General features: G+C 37.1%; 1 protein-coding gene across 1 annotated transcript in view; it reads right to left on the bottom strand.

The window, feature by feature from the left end:
* LOC145992107 (carnitine O-palmitoyltransferase 1, liver isoform-like) overlaps positions 1-25,618 on the bottom strand; it is a 102,097-nt gene that overhangs the window by 16,020 nt on the left and 60,459 nt on the right. The window contains exons 4-10 of the mRNA XM_083128352.1: positions 24,828-24,968; positions 22,985-23,141; positions 14,243-14,479; positions 8,973-9,157; positions 6,628-6,767; positions 5,100-5,299; positions 2,796-2,949 (exon numbers count right to left, since the gene is read on the bottom strand). Of these exons, the coding sequence (XP_082984478.1) occupies positions 2,796-2,949; positions 5,100-5,299; positions 6,628-6,767; positions 8,973-9,157; positions 14,243-14,479; positions 22,985-23,141; positions 24,828-24,968 (1,214 nt within the window). The remainder of the gene's footprint in view (positions 1-2,795; positions 2,950-5,099; positions 5,300-6,627; positions 6,768-8,972; positions 9,158-14,242; positions 14,480-22,984; positions 23,142-24,827; positions 24,969-25,618) is intronic.

Genomic DNA, 25,618 nt, shown 5'->3' with positions numbered 1-25,618 from the left:
TATTGTTTACGAATTGTTGTAGGAGAGCTGTTTTGTTTTCGTTTCTTTCTCTTGTCTCAGCGAGCAAGGTAACTGCAGTCTGTGATCGACTGATCGATGCATCGGATTTGCTTGTTCACCATGCCAAAACATAAAGTAAATGTTGGGAAACTGCAGGACATTGTTAAACAGTTTAGCGGTGACGGCATTCAGAGTGATGGATCTGTTCTGAGGTGTGATGTGTGTGATATTTCTATTGCTGTTGATGACAAACACCAACGCACTCGGGTTGTGCAGCATCTACAAAGTGGGAAGCACGTCAGGAATAAAGAACTACGAGATGGTAAAGATGGGAAGCGACAGCAATTCATTGGTGAGGCGCTTGCATCTTCGAGTTCCAGAAATAAAAATGAATTTTTCAGTGAGACAGCAAGGACATTTATAGTGTGTGGAATACATCTTTCGAAACTTAATAATCCTGTCATGAAATCATATTTGTAAAAATATACTGGGAAGTCAGTTCCAGATGAGACCACCTTAAGGAAATCTTACCTTCAACCTCTATATGAAGCTAAACTCTCGCAGATCAGGCAAGTAGTAGCTGACCATCCAGTCTATTTCATACTAGATGAAACCACAGATAGGCAAAACAGGTACGTTTTGAACATTTTAGTAGCACCTCTCAATGGACATCAAGTGAAACCCATGCTTTTAAAAACTTATTTTCTCGGCAAAACAGATAATGCAAGTGCAATGCAAAGTTTCAATGATGCATGTTTTGTATTGTGGCCAGAGGGAGTAAAATATGATAGTGTGTGGTTAGTTCTTACAGACCAAGCATCTTACATGTTAGCTGCATTTTCTAATCTAAAGAATATGTACCCTAACGTAAAACATGTGACCTGCATTGTTCATGCTTTGCATCGAGTTTGTGAAGCTCTTAAAGATGAATATACATATGTGAACGAATTTGTTTCTAGTATTAAGAAAATACTGAAAAATGCTCCTTCTAGAATACAGAAGTACGTAGAAATTACGAAACTTAAACTACCACCCTCTCCCATCCTCACTAGATGGGGTACATGGTTAAAAGCTGCAGTGTTTATTTGCAATCATTTCCATACAATATCGAAATTTTTAGATGCTTTCCCTAGTAATTCCTCAGCTGTAGAAAAAGCCAAAAAACTTGCACTTAAACAGGAATTGCAAGATGAACTTTATATTGTACATTGCTTCTCTTTCCTTACTACTGCAATCACAAAACTGGAGGAGCAGTGTCCTGAAAAGGAAGCACAGTGGGCTGTTTTGATGGATGTGCAACGAGAGCTGCAAGGGGTCGGGAAAAAGAAGTTAGAACAAAGTTTAGCCAAAAACCCTGATGTTCAAGACGTCACAACCAACAAGGATGTGGATTACTGGTTGAAAACAAAATACACACCACTTGTGTCTCTTGACGTTGAACGTTCTTTTTCAACTTACAAGTATCTGCTTAGTGTCCTCAGATGTAGCTTCACTCAGAAGAACATAGACATTTTGAATGTAATCTATTTTAACAGTTTTCTAGATGACTAATTCTAAGCAAGTAAGAAGAAGCATGTTTTCCTTTATGTAGCTTTCTAATGTATCAGAGAATTTTCTTTGCTTAGTTATATTAAACGATTTAAAACCAGAGAATACTATATGTGTTTAATCCAGACAAGTTCAATCATATATGTATGCACTGCTCACAATAAATTTTACATCTGAAAATTAGCACCTATTTTAGCACCTTTTTTGTACAAAAATTGGCACCTTTTTTGCACCGTTATTGGCAAATTTTTGCACCTAAAATTCCTAGCTCTGCTTATATCCCCGTATTTTCAACCATTTTTGCCACTTGACTCATAATGCCCTGAATATACATTATATTATGTGTTGCTTATCTTTGGAATTTTGAGTCCTTCCATTTCTATTTTGTCATGTGTTCAGTGTGTCACAGACGAAGGACGAAGTGGATAGACTAAATTGTAGATGCCAACTTGGTAACTAGATTTGCAAATATTTGACATGTAAGCTGAGACAAAATTCGATATGACCACTTCTACTTGAATTATATTTTCTCTCTACCATTTTTCGCATCGTTTCTTTACTTCCTATTAGGTTACAGAACTTGTTTTCTCGTTTTGTTTTACAGTACATAACGTGGCTGATTGTAGCTACATCATTTTCAACAGAATATGTGTTCCTGGCAACCCTAGAACACATTGCTTCACGATGGGATATGACGTCAGAAATGCAATCAAATGTTGTGTGTGGTTGCCAGCATTCAGGCGGCAAAATGGGCTTTTTTGAACGACTGTAGCATCGAAACGATGCACCAATGAGAAAAATGTTACGGAGAAAAGTTGTTTGTTTTGATGTCCTCTATACGAATCTGTGGTCCATGGGCGCCATTAAAATGACACCTTGTATAAGATCAAATCTTATGACAGGGGTCCCCAAACTGTGTGCCAGTGCTGTGGCTGGCTTACAGGGTCACCACGAAATGTTCCAAATTATATGCCTGTTCCAAATATGTGCTCATTTAGTAGTTTTAACACATTAACTGTTTCTGAATTTAAAATATGTTTATTTTTTAACTCAAGGCAAGAAACCTAACCACACTAACTGAACATTGCAAGTGTTAGATAGGAGTACATTCTGACTTGGGTGCCGCAGAAAAATCTTGAAACACTAAGAATGCCGCAAAACGGAAAGATTGGGAACACTATCTTATGAGAAGGAAGTAATATTTCATTACATTTAAAGATACTACACACTGAATTCTTCAGCCATACCTTGACAGCGAAGTCATATGCTTGACAAATTGACTTATGAAGTTCCAATGGCACCTCCCAGATTAAAGGCTTTGGCAGTCGAAACTTCCCTTGCTTGAATCCTCTAGTCCCAGGCATGCAGTGTCCCCCGTCAGTATACTTCCTCTCCAGGCACCTGCAAGACGAAAGCCAATTAACATGGTTTCAACTGTACACATGTAATACACATTTCACTTGCAAGTAAGGTAATAGTGTACATAAAGTCGTCAGGCATAACACACTCTCTAGTCTTCTTAAACCTGAAGATTTATGGCTCCCGCAACACAAGCCTTCCATCTGTCCCTATCCTGGGCAAGATCAATCCAATCTTCTCGATTCCTACCAATTTCCTTTAGGTCCATCTCAACTTTATCCCTCCATCTTCATCTTGGCCTTCCTACAGGTCTCTTACCATCAGGTTCCCCAACAAGAATCAGGGCCTCCCCGATGGCGCAGTGGTAGCGTCGTCGCCTTGTAATCAAGGGGTCCCGGGTTCGATACCCGGTGGAAGCACAAGTGGTTCGGATCCCACTTTAAACTGTAGGTCCAGTCCCGATTAGCCTTACTGTGCATAAAGTGGACTTAAAACACCAAATCAATCCAATCCAAACCCAACAAGAATCCTGTAAACTCTTCTTTCCTCTCCCATTCGTGCCACATGACCTGCCCACTTAAGCCTTCTTGATTTAATTATTCTAATAATATCTGGACATGAATACAAATTATGCAGTTCTAAATTATGTAACTTTCTCCACTCACCTGTCTCCTCATCCCTTTTCAAAAATTCAGTATGTAACTTTTGTAGGAATCTGAACATTATTGGACCTTTCTATGCTAGATCATCTTGGATAATACAGATATTATGGCCCCTCCCAACTGCCAGATTTTTAGATATATTACCATTGCTAATGTTTTTGAAGTCTCAAATGTTCTTTCATCACGGAGAATATTTTTAATTTGATTAAAACCCACTTTATGCCCATGATAGGCCTATTGGAACTGGATCTACAGTTTAAGTATTGATTAGAATCACTGTGGAATGTGCTTCAAAAGGGGTCAAACCTGAGACCCCTTGAGAGAATGTCTTTGTTTTCTTGGCTTATTTTCTTTACTCCTCATACCTGATCATTAAATTTACCATGGCAATTGGAGGAATTATGTAAACAACATACAATAATAACTATGTATTCAGAGCCTCCCTGATGGCGTAAGGGTAAGGTTGTTACCTTGTAATCAAGGGGTTCAGGGTTCAATATGAGGTAGAGGCACATACAGTTTTGCATTCCACTTGAAACTGCAAATCTAGTCCCGATTAGCATATCTGTGCATAAAGTTGGCTTAAAGCAATAGGGGTGACCTTCCACATAGTACACCCTGGACTCAATTTTGCAGACAGACGAAGCTCTGGCATCTGGACCAACGGCCAGTAAAATCTTCGTAGGACCGTGTGTGTGTTGTCCTGTGTTTTGTCCTTACGTGTGCCGAGTGTCCCTTTACAGCCTCAGCTTTTAACCTAAGGCAGAATATTTAAATGATACATTACAGTTATGTTATGGTAAGGGGCTGGACCCTTTATAACATGACGGGTGCAAAATAGCCTAAGTGCTGACGCACCTAAAATTTTAAATTCAAATTCGAATAAAGCAATAACCATCTATTTCAGCCCTGGACTCCTATTTTTGCAAAACAATATGTCAATGGAATATGGAAATCTGCTTACTTCCTGTTCACACTACTATATACACTTTATATATAAAACAGTGCAAGTGTAGGTTAGATGCGATTCTTGGTGAGGTGTGGTACCTGACTGAAATTCGCCCCTCCCAACTGGAACTTCTGGATACGGGAGAGCCTGGAATTACTCCTATGAAATATAAGAAAATATAATGAATCATATGATTACCTTCATGAAGTTTTCCCGAGATATAAGCTAGGTGATTTCCGGATAGGCTTCCAAGCTTTAGAGAACTAACGTCACTCTCATCTTCAGGGATTGAAGTTGAACCCAGCCTGGTTAGCAACTGGGAGCGCGAACATCGCCACCCGATTGGCCTGCCACCTACACCTGACCCATCCCGCACCAAACACATATAACCTTACCCTGACATATCTGCACTTCAATCCCTGAAGATGAGAGCAACGTTAGCTCTGTAAAGCTCGGAAGCCTATCCGGACATCACCTGGCCGATATCCCGAGAAAACTTCCTCATCATTCGCCGCCAGGAAAGATTCAAGAATTACTTCAATATGGTTACTTTGTTCATAAGTACTAAAGTGTCAACTTACTCTTTTGACAAGATAAGCTCCCAAAGATGGCAGAAAGCAGGGGCATCAGCCATGGAGTGCTCGACGTTGAGGCCACACTTCGCATTCTTGAAGACTATCACGTGGAAGCTCTTATCAAACCATATAGATTTCCCATCACCATGCAAATACCATTTCCCTTTCTCTGAGAATGTAGAAGGAGCATCGTCGGACAGAACAAGCTTGAAAAATTGAAAACAAATGCCCTATTAACATCTAAATATTCATATTTATCTTTAATCCGTAAATGTACGTACTGGAGTATTTCTCACAAGTAAACTAAACTATTTGGATCTTGAAGGGCCAAAGCCTGCCAATGGCATTGGCAAGGAGTTCCAGGTTCGAATCCCATCCTGGGTATGGGTGTCCCTTCATCATGTCATCACTTATCTTCATCTTTGAAATTAGACAAAAGTGGCAGAAAAGCAAAGTAAAATAAAGCCAATCAATTAATCAATACTTGAAGTGGAAATTCCTAGGTAAGAGGGATGCTTGGTAGTTTGGTTTGATTGATTGGTGTGGGGTTCAACATGGATATTGATTGATTAATTGAATTGGTGTATTAAGTCCACTTTATGCACAGTAAGGCTAATCAGGACTGGACCTACAGTTTAAAGTGGGATCCGAACCACCATGTGCCTCCACCAGGTATCGAACCTGGAACCCCTTGATTACAAGGCAATGACACAACCACTGTGCCATTGGGGAGGCCCTGGTTCAACATGGAGAGAATGATTGATGGTGTTTGCCTTTTAATCAAGGGGTTCCAGGTTCAATACTCGGTGGAGGCACAAGTAGTTCGGATCCCACTTTAAACTGTAGGTCCAGTCCCGATTAGCCTTCCTGTGCATAAAGGGGACTTAAAAACCAAAACTCGTGAGAGAGTGATGCAGATATGGTCATATTTATGGAAATTATTCTCGTTGGGGGAGGATTTATGCAAATGTTCTTCACCGTGTGGTAGCCTCTTGGACATTCCACCAACTTCGAGCACTGGCCATACTAAATATGTATTCGCCTTCATGAATTATATGATTCTCAAGTCATATAATTACTTGCCCCTTGCACTAACAGATGAAAATTATACAAACATACAATGGATTTAAACTTGGAAATTTAGCATGTTGTCTTTCGTATCAAAGATGACAGATTCTCAAGTGAAAGTCATAAAATATTCTAAATATTGGAATTTCAATATAAATAAATATTTCACATAAGTTCACATACTTATAGATATCACATTTCCGTGATTGAAGTGTACTTACTGAATAAAACTTCAATTCAATCAGACACAATTGAGAACAATTTATTTGTCAGTTCTTTTTTTAATTTCAATTCACTTTATGTTGTGCGAGATTTAAATAATGCTGATCAATCATCTTGCTGAAAAGATTATGTATTATTAATAGGCAAATACTACAAACAACTTTCAATTGTAAATACATCAATATATATATATTTAAAAAAGATTCAAACTATGTATTTATACAAGGTTTATAACAATACTCACCACAAACACTGCTTTTTCTATATAGTCCAATGTTTCCTTATTAATGCCAGATGAAAAGTTATGTTTCTGAATTTTCCACCATTGGACTCTGGGTAATGCAGTCAAGGCAGGTATCTTATGAGATTCCTCTGCCACATCATCTGAAATGAACAAAAAATATCAGAAAATAAAGTGAAATGAAACACTTTTAGTGCCGGAAATTATTACATATTTTAATTATGAAAAAACACAAAACAAATTACTCTACTAAACTCTTCCATGTGCTAGGTCAAAACCAAAAAAGCTAATAAATATAAACTTTCAAACATCTGTGATGATAAGTGAATGTACAAATATATTATTCTGATTATGCCACATTTATGGAGAGCCTGATTTGATTTGATTTGATTTATATTACAGCGCCTTTTGTGCCACTTTGGCTAATTTGCGAAGATGGGGATGAGTGATGATATGATAAAATTGATGAATGGACACTCGCAAACATCCATGCCCAGGCCAGGATTCGAACCCAAGACCCCTGGAATCGTAGCACGATGAGCTAACCACTCCACCACAGGGGCCGGCTATTGAGAGTTTTTATCAGATAATGTAGAAGAAAATCTCAAGATATATACCTATCAAAGATGTTGATTGATTGACTGAATTAAAATTGTTGCGAGCATTGGCAAATATGGCCACTTTGCACTCTTTTATGTATATGGGGAAATATCCCCTTATCTAAAATTATTACTTAAAGGTTAAAAGAACGAGTGTAAGAAGCCCCTTGAGAAAAATTAAAAGTGCAAGGTTGTAATTGACTGATTGATTGATGTACTCTATTTTACTTTGCTTTTTGTGCCACTTTCGGCTAATTTGCGAAGATGGGGATGAGTGATGAGATGATGAAATTGATGAATGGACACTCTCAAACATCCCCGCCCAGGTTGGGATTTGAACCCAGGACCCCAGGTGTGGAAGCACGATGTGCTAACCACTCTGCCACAGGAGGCCGGCGCAAGGTTGTAAGGGACCTGCGCAAGACAAACACAACACATTAAAAAATCAAGACAGCGGAAGAGTCTGACTTTTTGCAAAAAGTTAAAACGTTTGATAAAAAACTGTCGTCGTCTCCCAACAGGGATGACAAACAGTTGGGAAGATTAAAAGTCTGCCTGAGGAAAGCAAAATTTCCCATTCAACAAGAATATGCTGAACACTTTAAACGACATTGCAGACATGACACATTGGAAGGTCCAGCACTTGCAGCAAGCAATCATGGGTTAGACGGTTCTTCTTGACAAGAGGGATGGGACGAGGAACGCAATGCACCTATGGTGGGCTTAATAGCATAAAGCTTGAATTCCTCGTTACTTCATCCTACTCTTCCTGCCAAGTGTCAAGAAGGCAACAACGAAACACATTCTGTAGGTTGCTAGCTGGCAGAAAGTGGATGAGAACATCGCAAGAAGTATTAGTGTTTATGCCAAGGCTACTCCATGGCAAGACTAATGCAGTCGATATCGAGTGTCCATAATAAGGGTCAATCACCTCTTCCCAAACACCACACCATACTACTGTTTATCCCCACACTGCGTGCTGCCTTCATTTTATTCCTTGAGCCTGTACGAGCCATAAAGGCTGATTTATACAAGGAGGACATCATTAGAAAAATCCCCACTTGAAATCACCCCCCACAGGCATTGAATCTGTGTCTCCAGCATGGGCAGGACATCCCCGATGGCACAGTGGTAGCGTCGTCGCCTTGTAATCAAGGGGTCAAAAGTTTGATACCCGGTGGAGGCACATAGTGGTTCGGATCCCACTTTAAACTGTAGGTCCAGTCAAGATTAGCCTTACTGTGCATAAAGTGGACTTAAAACATCAAATCAAATCAAATCAAACCAGCATGGGCAGTCTGATAGTCACATGACTGGACCACTTCAGTTCTAAGATATCTGAATAAAAGTAGTAGTGTGGAAATAAGAAAGTATTTCTATCTTCATACAAATTATTTCTGTACCTGATTACTGACATAATGCAATCTATCAACAGAATGTGAATTAAAAAGATCTATCAACCTGCCTCAAATTGATCCAAATAACAATAACAACATCCCTGCCTGATCTAACCCCCCTTGAAATAACAGTCACATTTCTAACAGTGGATGACATGTATACGGTAGAAAATTACTACTGAAAAAGACATACAATGATGTCTATGAAATGACCCTTAGGTCTCACATATGGTATCCAAAAATTACTGTTGTTTAAAACTGATACAAAACTAAAAGTGCAAGTTACACTTAATAAAATGAAAAGCTTAATTATTATTATTATTATTATTATTATTACTATTATTATACAAACCTTTGTGTTTTTCAGAATGCCTCAAAATCCAATTGAACTGGTCTTCTAAGTTATGGGGAGCTATTATTTGATTTTTAGAATCGTAAACATCACAACTGTAGTATATGCCACGTGAATACACGACTATGTGCCGTGACTCGGAAGAATCAAAATGCACTAACTCGTCTACATCTTCTCTTGGTCTCCTAAAAGAAGTGGAAAGAAAATTGGTAATGCAATGCATAATTGTTTTTCTTTTATTACATTATGAAAAGAACTAGTACTTCATGATATAAACATGCTTCCAAAAGTTAAGCATGCGATGGCATAATCAACAAAAATGGAAAGTAAAGCTCTGATTAACATAAAATTGCACATGAAAGTAGCAAATGTGTTCATGCATTAAAGAAAACAAGAATTGTGCACAAAGATAAAAAAAAATATTTACTTTTCGTAAGTTATATGATGACGTCATATTTGGGTCATTAACATAATGTTGTTTAAAGGCAAACAAAACTTACATTAATATGGTATGTGACACCCCGGACCTTCACACAAACTTTACAACAATTTTCCATGCTTTCAATGAGGTGATCAACCATCGCAGATGCAAGCAAAGGCCATTGCTCTATTAGGGCAGTTTCCAACTCTCTGAGACTGACTGGAGGAGGTAAACGTACAGAGACAGCACGCTCGAGGACATCCCAAAGATTTTCAATGGGATTAAGGTCGGGGGAATATGCCGGCCACTCCATACGAGAAATGCCTTCACTTTCCAGGTACTCATCAACGATATTGGTTCGATGGGGACGAGCATTATTGTCCATAAGGAGGAAATCAGGACCAACTGCTGCAGCGTAGAGACTCACAATGGGGTCTAGGACTTCATCCCGATACTGGGCAGCCGTCACAGAACCACCTTTAAAGATGTTCAGATCGGTGCGATATCCCATTGAAATTCCAGCCCACACCATGATGCTGCGACCTCTGAATGCATGATTCGATGATGTTCTTGGCCTGATTGCGTGTGCCTCGTTCTCTCCAGACCCTCACATGCTTATCATCTGATTCCAGGACAAATCTGGACTCGTCTGTGAACAGGATGTTGCACCAATCTGAGACAGTCCAATTGACATGCTGACGACACACTTTAATCTTGCCCCTCTGGCTTGGATGGTTAGTGCAACACAAACACGTGGTACTTGGGCGTACAATCCCTTCATGTGGACACACAGTACTGGCAGATATTGTCTTACCAAGTGCCGCTCCAACCATGGATGTAACAGTTGTGGAGGTCGCTCGTTGATTCCGCTTGGCTACTATAGCAATATATCGATCATAAGAGGGGGAGTTAACCCTTGGACAACCGGGCACAGGTCTTCGGACAACTGTTTGACTTGTTTGGAATTGTTTCCATAATCGAGAAATTACCGAATGATCAACGCCAAAAGAAATAGCAACATCTTTGATTGACTGTCCTGCTTCAATGCATCCAACAGCATGCCAGGGCTCACTATCTTTCATTCGTCTTTTTTCGGCCATAGAAACACGAATGTTATCAAAAATAATCCTACAAAAGTTATAAACACTTCGTATCAGCTTTTAAATGCACGTCAAACCCTTCAGAATACTGGTGTCTTCAACGAGTGTGATGATTCTTGCACGAAATCCTTGCTCTTATGCCATTTCAAGAGCACAAATTAAGCACCTATTATAGGTACAGATGATTCACTCTACTCTCTACTTACAAAAAAGGAAGCTACACATAAAAACTTACATCTACATACGCAGCGATTTTCAGCCACTCAAATTCAAATACGCTCTCGAAAATTTGCATTGCATGCTTAACTTTTGGAAGGCAGTGTATTTCATAAAATATCTACTTATTATTTTATCTTTGCCATCCATGTGAAAAATTTCAAGATATCTCTTCATTACATAACATTTAATAGCATTTCCTTATCAACTCAGCTATGTAAAAGAACTATATTCCAACACATTTTATTTCAATCTGAACTTGAAAACCTTTGTTCTGTCCAGCTATACATTTTTTGTAAATATATATATATACATATATTTCCTTTTTGTCAACACTTGGATTATACCTACAACTTTTTTTTTTTTGTACAAATATATTTATAATCATGATGGAAGAATAGATGAGGAGGTAAACAGAAGAGGACAAATGGGTGGTGGACTATATCAAAGCATTCAAAGATTAATATGGAACAGGGATGTAACTATGAAATGCAAGAAGGTAATATATAACACATACTATGTGCTGATAATTATGTATGGATCAGAGACTTTGACAATGACAGAGAGAGAAAAAACAAAGATGCAGGCAGTGGAGATGAAATTTTTGAGGAAGACTAGAAGGGATAGAATAAGGAACGATGAGATCCGACAGACAGAGGGTGTGGTGAAGCTTCAGGACAGGATAGATCAGGTACAGATGAGATGGTTTGGACACATGAAGAGGATGGATGCAGAAAACCAGTAAGAGCTCGACAATGCACACGGGATGGGAATAAGACCAAGGGGGAGACCAAGATGTGGGTGGAAAGAGCAGATAGAAGAAGAGGACAAGATTGGAACACCATGGAAAGAGAGGAATGGTGGAAGACCAGGGAAAAATGGAGAGGCTTGACTTCTATGCCGACCCAGCCAGAGACAGGATACGGCGCAGCATGATGATGATGATATTATTATTAATAATAATTCAATTATTTGTATCATTTTATCATATGCATACCCACATGCACTTACAAATACTCATACCCCATCTCCCCTTACACACACACACAAACACAATTCACATTTAATAGATGTGTCATCATTAGGGAACAAATTTTAAGGTGCAGCACTTTTTAAAAAATATAGCTGTTTTCATACCGATCGTTTGAGATATGCATTTTGGGTGTTACCCCCACACCCCCTATATGCCTTCATGGCGTGGTGCTATGCACAGGGGAGCACTTTCATTTTTTTATTTTAGGACATGAAATCAAGTAAAATGAACGAACTTTGTCGCACCTTTGGGCACCTTTTCATGAGATTAGCACATTTATCTCCTTTTTCCTCCTTCCTTGATTCTTCAGCATCTTTTCCTTTGCTTTTCCTTCATGTTTTGTTAAAAAATTGGACAAAAAAATAAAAATGATTTTCACTCTTCTTGAGCAGCTTCATATAATCCTATAGTCTTATTTTGTAGAGCAGAACGAGAGCTATAAAATGGTGTAATATAAACATTACAGCCCCAATAGTTCCCAATATATTGGTGCCGAAAAAGAGAACATTCAATAAAGGCATTTTATCAGCATCTTTTTTAAAACATTTTCAGAACCCTTTTTTGCCCTTTCCTGCCCATAATTTTGCACCTTAAAATCCTTTCCCTAGTCATCATCACTCTTCACTGTTTTCAGTCTCTGGCTGGGTCAACATACATGTCAACCCTCTATCTTCTAATCTTCTACCACTGCTCTCTTTCCACTGTGCTTCAAACATCTCACTCTCTCTACCATCTGCACCTTATATAGACACTTTCTCTCCACTCCCTGTGCATTGCATGCTTTCAATGTCACTGTTTCTGGTCCTATCTTTTAATATGTCTGAACTATCTCATCTGTACAGTTTCCTGCATGGTGATTCATATCCCATACTCAACTGTAAGTTCAGTCTTGATTAGCCTGCATGTGCATCAAGTGGACTTAAAACATTAAAAAAAATTATATTAAGAACACAATAAAAATATCATATAAGAGCTATTTTACTTACGTATCTGTGAGTCTACTCCTTGAGTTAGCTACATTTTGGGGAAGCGACTGCCCCCTTCTTCAGGCGTTCTTTAAGCATACAATACTGCCATGCCATACTGCATGATTAAAGAACGCCTGAAGAAGGGGCAGTCGCTTCCCCGAAATGTAGCTAACTCAAGGAGTAGACTCACAGATACGTAAGTAAAATAGCTCTTATATGATAGTTTTATTGTGTTCTTAATAGAAATATTTTTAATATTTAATAATGTGAGTAATACGCACCAAATCAAATATGGATTTTGAACTTAAAACAACGCTAAAAAGAGAACTCTTCCCTGCAGTTTCTCAATGCACAATCTGTTGAATATTTTCTCATTTCTTACTTTGTCTCTTCTTGTCTTCCTCCTAGACTCCTTAAGAATTTCATCTCCACTACCTGCATCTTACTTCTGTCTTGTGTTTCTCTTCCTTATTGCCCAATCTCTGCTCCATATGTAGGATGTGTTACTTCCTTGGATTTTACGGGCCCCGGTTCCATGTCTATCTCCCAACAGCTGGATACAGTGCACTTTTCAATTGTCCTTTTGTGATTATGTATAAGTAAACTAATTAACCCATAATGCATCAGCCCTTGAGGGCCAGGGCCAACCTACCGACTGCCTACCTCACTTCCTTTCACATCAGCAGAGGCGAGCGATCATTCAACATATTACAGGGTGACGTGAGATCAGCGATGGACCCCCATTCATTGTTGTAGGTTTCCATAATCGGGTTATGCTACTCATTCACAGCTCCCCAATTTCCTCATGATGGTGGGTGGCCACCAGTCCCTTACACTGGCCAAAATCTCAGAAGAAAAGTTGTTACACCCCCCACCTTCCCTTTCCCCAGGAGACTTGAACCTGCGCACGTCCCGTAGCCAGAGGCTGTATGGCCATGGTATGGGACATGTAAACTAATTACGATACTAAAAATTTTAGTAGATTGTTAGACTGAAGAAATAAAAGTCAACAGTAACTGTGCATCTCTCAGAACACATGGATATTATAATGTTTATGAATGTTTCCTGGCACCTGTTTTCAATGAAGTCTTTGAACAGTTATTTTTTTCCTGTTTGCCACAGTAGTTCAGTCTTTATAGCACCTGACTACCTTGCGAGAGACCCGGGTTCGATCCCCAGCAGGGGAGAACTGGGATTCTTTCCACCTGTTCAAGTGGCTCTGGTTGTATAAAGTGGGTACCTGGAAGAAACTGTTGGGGGGGGGGGGGTAAAAGTGGCAAAGAGCCTGGAGCTGATCAAATCACCCCCAACTTCGGTCATCATCAAGAAAGTGTGAGACCTTAACTCCACACCCTATATGACTTCATGGCATGATGCCCTACTTTTTTTTTTTTCTTTTTTTTTTTTTTTTTTCAAATAAGATATGTGTAAAATTCAATCTCCATTCATGGTTTCACTAAATTCTTCACAGCTCGTGGAATTATTGGCATTGCATATGAGAAGAAACTTTGAAAATGCATTCAAAAACTTACCTAATAGTTGAAAACAGCTTCTCATACTGTGCCATGCATATGGGTATTGTGCTCCTTAATAGCAAAGGAGGCATCTCTTCTCGATCCAACATTCTCTTAAATAACAGAATATCATACACTATGCTGGCAGCCCTTGCTGTTTGGAATGGCGTAGGATGCCAGTAGCTGTGGTCAATCCCATAATAGTTGGAGTTCACAGGCAATGGTACACGTGAACTCAGGTACACATACTTTTCCCTAAAAGTGAAGAAGGTTACTTCATTAATCTCAAATTAAAAAATAATAGGACACTAAAATTATACACAGGAGGAAAGCAATGAATTTAACATGAAAGAAACTGTAACATCACTACTGTAACATAGCAGATGTTAATAACAATAGTCTTGGTAGCCCTTCAGCGTATATTGATAACATAAAATGCATGAGCGTTAAGTTACTACTGTAATTGTTATTACTACAATACTGCATGGTATGTATTTTACATTTACATTCAGTAGTAGCTTAGTGAGATTAGCTTAAGTAGCATAGCGTGATTCACAAATGATTACATAAATAAGCGTATTATTTTTACAATTACCTTTCATTAGTAATAAAATAATGATTATTTTCTTGTAGTTTACGGTTATTACAAGCATAAGAAAACAGTTTTTCTTTGTGACGTTTCAGGAGAACACACGCTCCTTTCATCAGACATTTATTTTCATTTTGACTAAAGATACAGTTATAACAATGGTTAGTAATTTTTAAACAAAAAGAATCCGTTATATAATGGACGTTGTCAATGTTACATTGTTGTAATATAGCAACTTAACTGTGGAAAAAAAAAAAAAAAAAAAAAAACAGTCTGTTGTATTTTTATTTGAGATTTTTTAAATTATGAATCCCAAATATCATCAGGTAATTCAAATTCATCATTGTTTTCACACAGTCTCTTGATGTTTTCTGTTACATTAAATTTCAAAGATGGTGGCTTACTCCATTTGTGAAAAAGAAAACTCCATACTGGATCTACATTACCATTTTCATTATTTAATTTATTCCAGTGTTCTTCTGCAATGAACGAAGCTTCCCAGACATTCAACTCTGTGTTTCCCGTTAATCTTTTTAAAACCCTTCTCTTTTTAATCAAATGTTTCTCTTCGATGATATGAGTTGACAAACCTGTTCTTGGGTTTAGATTTATAATGTCCAAATCGTGTTCGTGCCATCTTATTGCCATTTTCCTTGCTGTTTGTCCCACATAATCCTTTGAACATGAACAACTTATATTATATATTCCTGTGGTTTCCGCATCTGGTAGAGAGTTTCTCATTTTGAATTCATTAAATGTACATTCCAAACTCCTTGGTGATTTAAAAACAATTTTGAAATCAAAACTTCTGAAAATTTTTGCAATTTTATGTGAGAATCCCTTGTGGAATGGAATGCACACAAATTTCTTTTCAACAGATTTTTCATCTTTGTCTGTATTTCTCTTTTCCTTTAGTTTTCTTGCTACTTGTTTTTTGATTTGGTTTATTCTGTTAGTGTGAAAGCCATTTTCATTTGCTATATTAAAAAGCCTTTCTTCTTCATTTTTGATATCCTCATTATTAGAACATAGTCTTTGTGCTCTCAGGAAAAAATTTAAAAATATGTTATCCATTGTTATACGCGAATGTTCTGAATTGGCATGGATGTATTTTTCACCCGCTAATTTTTTTCTATGGACTGATGTTTGAATTGTTGAGTCAGTTGTCTTAATTTGCAGATCAAGGAAAGAAATTACATTGTTATTCATGGGTTCACAAGTGAATTTTATGCGACGATGTGATTCATTTAACAATTTAAATACGTCCATGATGGTGTTATCATTTTTAGCAATAATTAGCACATCATCTACATATCTGATGTAGAGTTTGATATCCGCACCTATTGCATTAACAATTGGAGATTCTATGTAATGAAGGAAAATGCTGGAGATGATTCCGGATACTGGGTTTCCCATTGATAGACCATTACTTTCCTGATAGATTTTGCCATCAAATATAAAGTAATTGTAATTTGCACATACAGTAAACCATCGAACCATTTCCCATGATTCTACTGGGTTAACCTTCATCTCAATAAGCCATCTGTGTAATGCATCTGTGGCACCTTCTATTGGGACACTTGGATATAAATTTTCAACATCAAAACTTGCAATACGATACTCATTATTCCAAACAATATTTTTTAGTTTCTGTTTCACTTCATATGCATTTTTAACACTGAATGGTGTTTGTTGTTTAATTATAGCAAGTCTTTCAACTAAATATTTGGATAGTTTGTATGCAGGATGTGTGAAAGTTGCAATGATGGGTCGTATTGGAGTTCCTGGTTTGTGAGTTTTTGGTAGTCCAAAGGCAATCGGCAGGGTTGAATTTTTGACAATGAGTTTTTTCTTCATTTCCCTTGGTATCGTGATACTGCTTTCAATTACTTTCTTTACCTCATTTATTATTTTATTTATGGGGTTTCGAGAGGTTTCTGTGAAATTGTTTACTTTGAAACATTCTTCCATTTTTTCTTTATAGTCCTTAATTCGGATAAGGACAGGTTTATTTTCCTTGTCTGATTTTATTAAGAAAATGTTGTTTTCTTTCAACCAGATCTTGAAGCCATGAACTTTTTTCCCCAACCTTATATGCTCTTTCTCCCGTTCTGTGTATTTTGGACCTCTGTTATTTCTTCTGTTGTATTCAAAACTTAACCGTTCATCAAGAGCATCATGTGTGAGACTTCGTAATTTTCTCTTTTCCTCCTCATCATCTAAGAAATTCAGTGCTTTTTCTATTGAAATCACAAAATCTTCTTTGTGTATATAAGCATTACCAACTGCAAATTTCATTCCGAATTGAAAAATTTGTATATACTCATCAGGTACCTCAATATCCGTAAGATTTATAAATAATCTGTTGTCAATGTTCTTAGTTTCTATTTTACCAGTGACATTAACTGCTTCTCTTCTTTCATTGTTGTTGTGTGTAACTTGTTCTTCTTGAATTAGCTGGTAGAATTTCCTATCAAGTCTCCTTTCTGAAAGCTTGCTGTAGTGTTCTACAACTTGTTGTGTAGCTCTGTTTACTTTATCCCATATGAGTGGATGCAAAGAATTTGACAAGGTGATGTGGAGATCATATGTCTTTCGAGAAAGGCTGTCCAATTCTGAGTACGAGTCCCTCATTAGTCGTCCTATCATTAACATTTGTAGCTTGCCTTTAAATTCACTGGTGTAGGTATTACGAGTTCTAACTTTCCACTTCAAAAAATTTGGCACTATATTGTTTAACTTGCATCTTCTCAAAAATCTGATTCTCTGAAGTGTTGTTTGAATCTTGATTTGATATTTCTGGAAGGTACGTACCTCTCTCCCCGTAATAGATGAATAATAGTTTTTCTTGTATGTACGCATTGCTTGCATTATAGAATTATTTTCTTGTAGTTTACGGTTATTACAAGCATAAGAAAACAGTTTTTCTTTGTGACGTTTCAGGAGAACACACGCTCCTTTCATCAGACATTTATTTTCATTTTGACTAAAGATACAGTTATAACAATGGTTAGTAATTTTTAAACAAAAAGAATCCGTTATATAATGGACGTTGTCAATGTTACATTGTTGTAATATAGCAACTTAACTGTGGGGAAAAAAAAAAAAAAAAAAAAAAAAAAAAAAAAAAAAAAAAAAAAAAACAGTCTGTTGTATTTTTATTTGAGATTTTTTAAATTATGAATCCCAAATATCATCAGGTAATTCAAATTCATCATTGTTTTCACACAGTCTCTTGATGTTTTCTGTTACATTAAATTTCAAAGATGGTGGCTTACTCCATTTGTGAAAAAGAAAACTCCATACTGGATCTACATTACCATTTTCATTATTTAATTTATTCCAGTGTTCTTCTGCAATGAACGAAGCTTCCCAGACATTCAACTCTGTGTTTCCCGTTAATCTTTTTAAAACCCTTCTCTTTTTAATCAAATGTTTCTCTTCGATGATATGAGTTGACAAACCTGTTCTTGGGTTTAGATTTATAATGTCCAAATCGTGTTCGTGCCATCTTATTGCCATTTTCCTTGCTGTTTGTCCCACATAATCCTTTGAACATGAACAACTTATATTATATATTCCTGTGGTTTCCGCATCTGGTAGAGAGTTTCTCATTTTGAATTCATTAAATGTACATTCCAAACTCCTTGGTGATTTAAAAACAATTTTGAAATCAAAACTTCTGAAAATTTTTGCAATTTTATGTGAGAATCCCTTGTGGAATGGAATGCACACAAATTTCTTTTCAACAGATTTTTCATCTTTGTCTGTATTTCTCTTTTCCTTTAGTTTTCTTGCTACTTGTTTTTTGATTTGGTTTATTCTGTTAGTGTGAAAGCCATTTTCATTTGCTATATTAAAAAGCCTTTCTTCTTCATTTTTGATATCCTCATTATTAGAACATAGTCTTTGTGCTCTCAGGAAAAAATTTAAAAATATGTTATCCATTGTTATACGCGAATGTTCTGAATTGGCATGGATGTATTTTTCACCCGCTAATTTTTTTCTATGGACTGATGTTTGAATTGTTGAGTCAGTTGTCTTAATTTGCAGATCAAGGAAAGAAATTACATTGTTATTCATGGGTTCACAAGTGAATTTTATGCGACGATGTGATTCATTTAACAATTTAAATACGTCCATGATGGTGTTATCATTTTTAGCAATAATTAGCACATCATCTACATATCTGATGTAGAGTTTGATATCCGCACCTATTGCATTAACAATTGGAGATTCTATGTAATGAAGGAAAATGCTGGAGATGATTCCGGATACTGGGTTTCCCATTGATAGACCATTACTTTCCTGATAGATTTTGCCATCAAATATAAAGTAATTGTAATTTGCACATACAGTAAACCATCGAACCATTTCCCATGATTCTACTGGGTTAACCTTCATCTCAATAAGCCATCTGTGTAATGCATCTGTGGCACCTTCTATTGGGACACTTGGATATAAATTTTCAACATCAAAACTTGCAATACGATACTCATTATTCCAAACAATATTTTTTAGTTTCTGTTTCACTTCATATGCATTTTTAACACTGAATGGTGTTTGTTGTTTAATTATAGCAAGTCTTTCAACTAAATATTTGGATAGTTTGTATGCAGGATGTGTGAAAGTTGCAATGATGGGTCGTATTGGAGTTCCTGGTTTGTGAGTTTTTGGTAGTCCAAAGGCAATCGGCAGGGTTGAATTTTTGACAATGAGTTTTTTCTTCATTTCCCTTGGTATCGTGATACTGCTTTCAATTACTTTCTTTACCTCATTTATTATTTTATTTATGGGGTTTCGAGAGGTTTCTGTGAAATTGTTTACTTTGAAACATTCTTCCATTTTTTCTTTATAGTCCTTAATTCGGATAAGGACAGGTTTATTTTCCTTGTCTGATTTTATTAAGAAAATGTTGTTTTCTTTCAACCAGATCTTGAAGCCATGAACTTTTTTCCCCAACCTTATATGCTCTTTCTCCCGTTCTGTGTATTTTGGACCTCTGTTATTTCTTCTGTTGTATTCAAAACTTAACCGTTCATCAAGAGCATCATGTGTGAGACTTCGTAATTTTCTCTTTTCCTCCTCATCATCTAAGAAATTCAGTGCTTTTTCTATTGAAATCACAAAATCTTCTTTGTGTATATAAGCATTACCAACTGCAAATTTCATTCCGAATTGAAAAATTTGTATATACTCATCAGGTACCTCAATATCCGTAAGATTTATAAATAATCTGTTGTCAATGTTCTTAGTTTCTATTTTACCAGTGACATTAACTGCTTCTCTTCTTTCATTGTTGTTGTGTGTAACTTGTTCTTCTTGAATTAGCTGGTAGAATTTCCTATCAAGTCTCCTTTCTGAAAGCTTGCTGTAGTGTTCTACAACTTGTTGTGTAGCTCTGTTTACTTTATCCCATATGAGTGGATGCAAAGAATTTGACAAGGTGATGTGGAGATCATATGTCTTTCGAGAAAGACTTTTAATATAGCAAAAGAAAATGGCTTTCACACTAACAGAATAAACCAAATCAAAAAACAAGTAGCAAGAAAACTAAAGGAAAAGAGAAATACAGACAAAGATGAAAAATCTGTTGAAAAGAAATTTGTGTGCATTCCATTCCACAAGGGATTCTCACATAAAATTGCAAAAATTTTCAGAAGTTTTGATTTCAAAATTGTTTTAAAATCACCAAGGAGTTTGGAATGTACATTTAATGAATTCAAAATGAGAAACTCTCTACCAGATGCGGAAACCACAGGAATATATAATATAAGTTGTTCATGTTCAAAGGATTATGTGGGACAAACAGCAAGGAAAATGGCAATAAGATGGCACGAACACGATTTGGACATTATAAATCTAAACCCAAGAACAGGTTTGTCAACTCATATCATCGAAGAGAAACATTTGATTAAAAAGAGAAGGGTTTTAAAAAGATTAACGGGAAACACAGAGTTGAATGTCTGGGAAGCTTCGTTCATTGCAGAAGAACACTGGAATAAATTAAATAATGAAAATGGTAATGTAGATCCAGTATGGAGTTTTCTTTTTCACAAATGGAGTAAGCCACCATCTTTGAAATTTAATGTAACAGAAAACATCAAGAGACTGTGTGAAAACAATGATGAATTTGAATTACCTGATGATATTTGGGATTCATAATTTAAAAAATCTCAAATAAAAATACAACAGACTGTTTTTTTTTTTTGTTTTTTTTTTCCCACAGTTAAGTTGCTATATTACAACAATGTAACATTGACAACGTCCATTATATAACGGATTCTTTTTGTTTAAAAATTACTAACCATTGTTATAACTGTATCTTTAGTCAAAATGAAAATAAATGTCTGATGAAAGGAGCGTGTGTTCTCCTGAAACGTCACAAAGAAAAACTGTTTTCTTATGCTTGTAATAACCGTAAACTACAAGAAAATAATTCTATAATGCAAGCAATGCGTACATACAAGAAAAACAATAAAATAATGGTTAGGTAGTTGTAGGCTCGAAAATATTTATCCACAAACTGACTCAAATGATGGAATCTGATGAAGGTTGACATTTCTTTATCACTGACAATCTTTGGAAGTAATTAGTTAATTGTAATACAAGTAACAGTTACTTTCTAAGAGTAAAAGAAACTGTAACTGAGTTACTTTTATCAAATAACAAGTAGCAAAATTAACAATCACTTTTCCTTACTTTATCTCTGGAAGGAAATTTTGGATTACTTCGAATTTTCTTACCTGTTACAATGAATTAATTACAATTTAATGGAATTATTTAACGTCAGCTGGTCATTATTGAAAAAAACCTAATTGCAGTTATTAGAGTTATAATTTAGAATGAAATATTTTTATGTTGCTTTTCTGCCATGTTCATGGGAATGAAGATGAGTGATGACTAAATGAAAGTGATGAAGGGACACCCATAAAGAATATCCATGCTGTTCTTAGAACTCAAACCTGGGGACATCAATGGTGAGATAGAATAAAGTAACTGTTAAAGGAACTGCCAGTTACTTTTAAGGAAACCTGTAACTCAGTTCTTCTTCAAAAAGCAACTTTCCGAAAACTGATCAGGGTTAAATATGAACTTAAAGTTAGTAATCTACTTATTGTTACTAAACTGGATGAAAATTTACAGTAATATGATGAAGTAAAACATATCTTACATCTGATTTGTAAAATATGATGAGAATCTACAATATGGATATTGTTTTTCAAAACATTCTCCATTGGCACCGAGACATTATTTGAACTATTTAACAAGGTTCAAAACGAGTGCTAAAGGTCTTTTCTACTGTTACGGCGGCGGATCCTCATGCTGGCAAGGGAAGTGGGGAGCGGGGAAGCCACCAATCCAGCACGATAAGAAATGCAGCAGCCAGTAGAACGAGCTGCACGTAGTACTTCGTACCGCTGCGTTGTAACTCTCGGCGCCACCGCCGTTGTCTGGTTGGTCTGCAGTGTAATCCACGCTCCCCACTTCCCTTGCCAGAATGAGAACCGGCCGCCGTAAGAGTGGAAAAGACCTATAATAAACAATGCTAGACTTTGAGCAGCAACTTTGACTATTCAACGATGCCAATAAGAATCAGTTAATAGTTGTATGACAACATATTTCTCTTAGGCAGGGCTTATTGTAATAAATATTCCTTTCTGCAGCTTTGCTTTTTGAGTCTGCAAATGCTTTCATCACAAGTCACCAATGTATTCTTCACCATAAGTTTATTGGCTTCAAAAATATAGCTATTGGAAACTTATTTGGTGGCCGCGGTGGCTCAGTCGGTAACGCGTCTGACTACCATGCTAAAGGTCCCGGGTTCGATCCCCGGCCGGTTCAAATCCGGGAACTTTCCTAACGTTGGAAGCGGCCCCGGCACCCACCCAGCATCGAATAACATTGGTACCTGGGGGAAACCCTGGGGGGTAAAGGCGGTTAGGGGTGTGATGCTGATCACATCACCCCCACTCATGACCGGATCAAGAAAGTGTGGGGCATTACCCCCCACCCCCTATACGCCTTCACGGCGTGGTGCTAAGCACAGGGGAGCACTTTACCTTTTTTTTTATTGGAAACTTATTTATGGAGAGGGCTGTAATAAATGCAAACTACATAATTGAAAGACACCGATAACACCATACTATATTGTTGCAAGCCATACTCACCACCAATCTGTTACATAGTTAGGAACCCATAATCGCCTTAACACTAACATCCTTTGAAGGACGGGGCCAAGATTAGCTTCAAAATCCTTTGCTCCTTTTTCCAACTTCTCAAATTCTTCTTTTGTACATACAGGCCTTAAACTTATCATTAATTTTTCTGAAAAGAGGAAAATATGAATGTATTATTTTCAAATAATATTTCAAAGTATGTATATAATATTATATTGCGATTGGTTATGAATATACAGATATAATGAAGAAATTACTACTACTACTACAGAGATATGATATTGTGCCACTAAAATTCCAATTATGTTGTCTAGAATGGACGACTTCAGAAAATAGTGGAAGTAGTTGATTATTCATGATTTGAACATTAGATCTTGATACTCTATGATATTACCAACGATTAACCAACTTGCCAAACCAAACTTCAGTCACGCCACACAAATAAAGAAATACATAGCTTGCAAAAATAATATTAATTTTTTTTAATTTTGATATTTACTAAGATTTCAATGTTGCGCATAAAAGCAAAGGTAAGTGTGGAAGTCTCAACACTTATGAGAAGGAAGCTAATAAGGATTGATGGGGGGGATCAGAAGTTGGCACATCATCCTGAAAAAACTAGGGTCATGTACCAGGTGTTCCATATAATTGAGTGGTTACAAAAATTTATTGCAAGTAAACTATTGAACTTACGATAATGAAACCAGTTCAGAACGATCGAGGAATGCAAACAGTTTGTGTGTGTATGTTTTGTTAAGCTGAGAGTTCACATCTGAAATCACCCACATCACTCACAGTGTTTTGTGCAATGTTTTGGTCCCCAAGATCACCGGACCTTACACACTGTGTGACTTCTCTTTGTGGATTTTCATGAAACACAGTGTATTCGTCTCACCGATATCGCGTGATATCGCAGCCCTAAGGGAACGTATCATCGCAGTGATAGACACTATCGACAGGCCCACGTTGATGTGAGTGTGGCAAGAATTAGACTATCGTGTCGATGTGTGCCGTGCCGCCCGTGGTGCATACATTCAACATTTGTAGCTGTTAAAAAAACTGTTGGAGTTCGTCGATCGTTCTGGACTGGTTTCATTAACGAAAGTTCAATACTTTACTTGCAATAATTTTTTGTAACCCCTCAACTATTTATGAAACACCTGGTATTTTTTAATTTGAATTTGAATTTAAAATTTTGGGTGCATCAGCACTTAGGCTATATTGCACCCATCACGTTATATGGGGTCCAGCCCCTTACCATAACTAAAATAACGTAACTGTAATGTTGTATAACTAAAATCTTAAAATATTCTGACTTAGGTTAAAAGCTGAGGCTGTAAAGGGGCACTCAGCACACATAAGGACAAAACACAAGACAACACAAACAGTCCTACGAAGATTATACTGGGTGTAGATCCAGATGCCAGAGTCTCGTTAGTCTGCAAAATGCAGTCCATGGTGTATTATGTGGAAGTGAGGTTGACAATTGGGTGTATTATGTTGATGTGTCACCCCTTTCACCCCTAAGGTCATGTATAATAAAACAGTTGCTTTAATCTGTCCTATTATAAGAGGTAGATCCACGGTGGTCTAGCCAGTATGGCATCTAATTGCCATGCGCGAGACCCGGGTCGATTCCCAGGGTGGGTGGTCAAAGGTCAGAATGTTTTTCAGTAGCTGGTTTTGACCTATGCAACTGAATCTAGGAACTTTTTTTTTTATTATCTAGCATCCTCCTATCTATAAGCCACAATGTGTAGCCCTTGTCCTGTACAGCACATTCATTTTAACAATTAATTTTCTGACAATAGATATACAGTACAAATTTCCTTACCTAAAGTTTGATGGAGAGGAGGCACTGGAAGTTTGGGAAGAGATCGCTGGCAGCTGAATAGAGACGGATGATACCCTGACACAAATTTCACTAGAAGTCCCCATATTATCATTTTAATTGGCATCTTCCTTTGGGATTCATCTGGAATGATAACACATATTGAAATTTCAACTCCTCTTTCTAACATGTTGAAGATTGATCTCGAGTCACAAGAGCAGGGCCAACCTTAAGGAGGGACAACTCAGACACTTACCCAAGGCCCAGTGCTTCAGGCAACCCTGCACCAGATAAAAATAGTGGTTTGTGTGTGATTTGTTACAAGCTTATAGGATGCTATTGCTTATTAAGCCCGCTTTAGATTAAAGCATTTCCTTTAACATCTTTGCTAGAGTACACGTCAAATCTCCTGCATATGGTGATAGCCAATAGCAGCGCACTGCAGTAGTGCCATGTTTTACATGGAAAAGAGACAGCGTGTTCGAGCGAAACGCCTTGTCACAGAGAGCAAGGAACTAGGCAACGCCGCACGTCTGTGATTCGCTGGTGCTGTTCAGACTTTCAAGGCCATATGCAGGAGATTTGACGCGCACTCTAGCATAATTGCTATGTAAATACTTCCAAAAATCTTATAGCATTACGGAAGCATTTCATGTAAAATTTCTGTAAGCTTTTGCGATTACAACGTATAACATATACAGCACAAAAGACACGTTGAGTTACACCATCTATGCTGAGTGCAGGGTGTTTAAAATTGAAACAACTAAAATATTCTTCCATACGTGCACAGTTAA

The sequence above is a fragment of the Lepisma saccharinum genome, chromosome 1 (genome assembly GCF_977018435.1).
Source record: "Lepisma saccharinum chromosome 1, izLepSacc3.1, whole genome shotgun sequence".
NCBI classification, from domain to species: domain Eukaryota; kingdom Metazoa; phylum Arthropoda; class Insecta; order Zygentoma; family Lepismatidae; genus Lepisma; species Lepisma saccharinum.
This window is presented reverse-complemented; position numbering and strand designations above follow the sequence as displayed.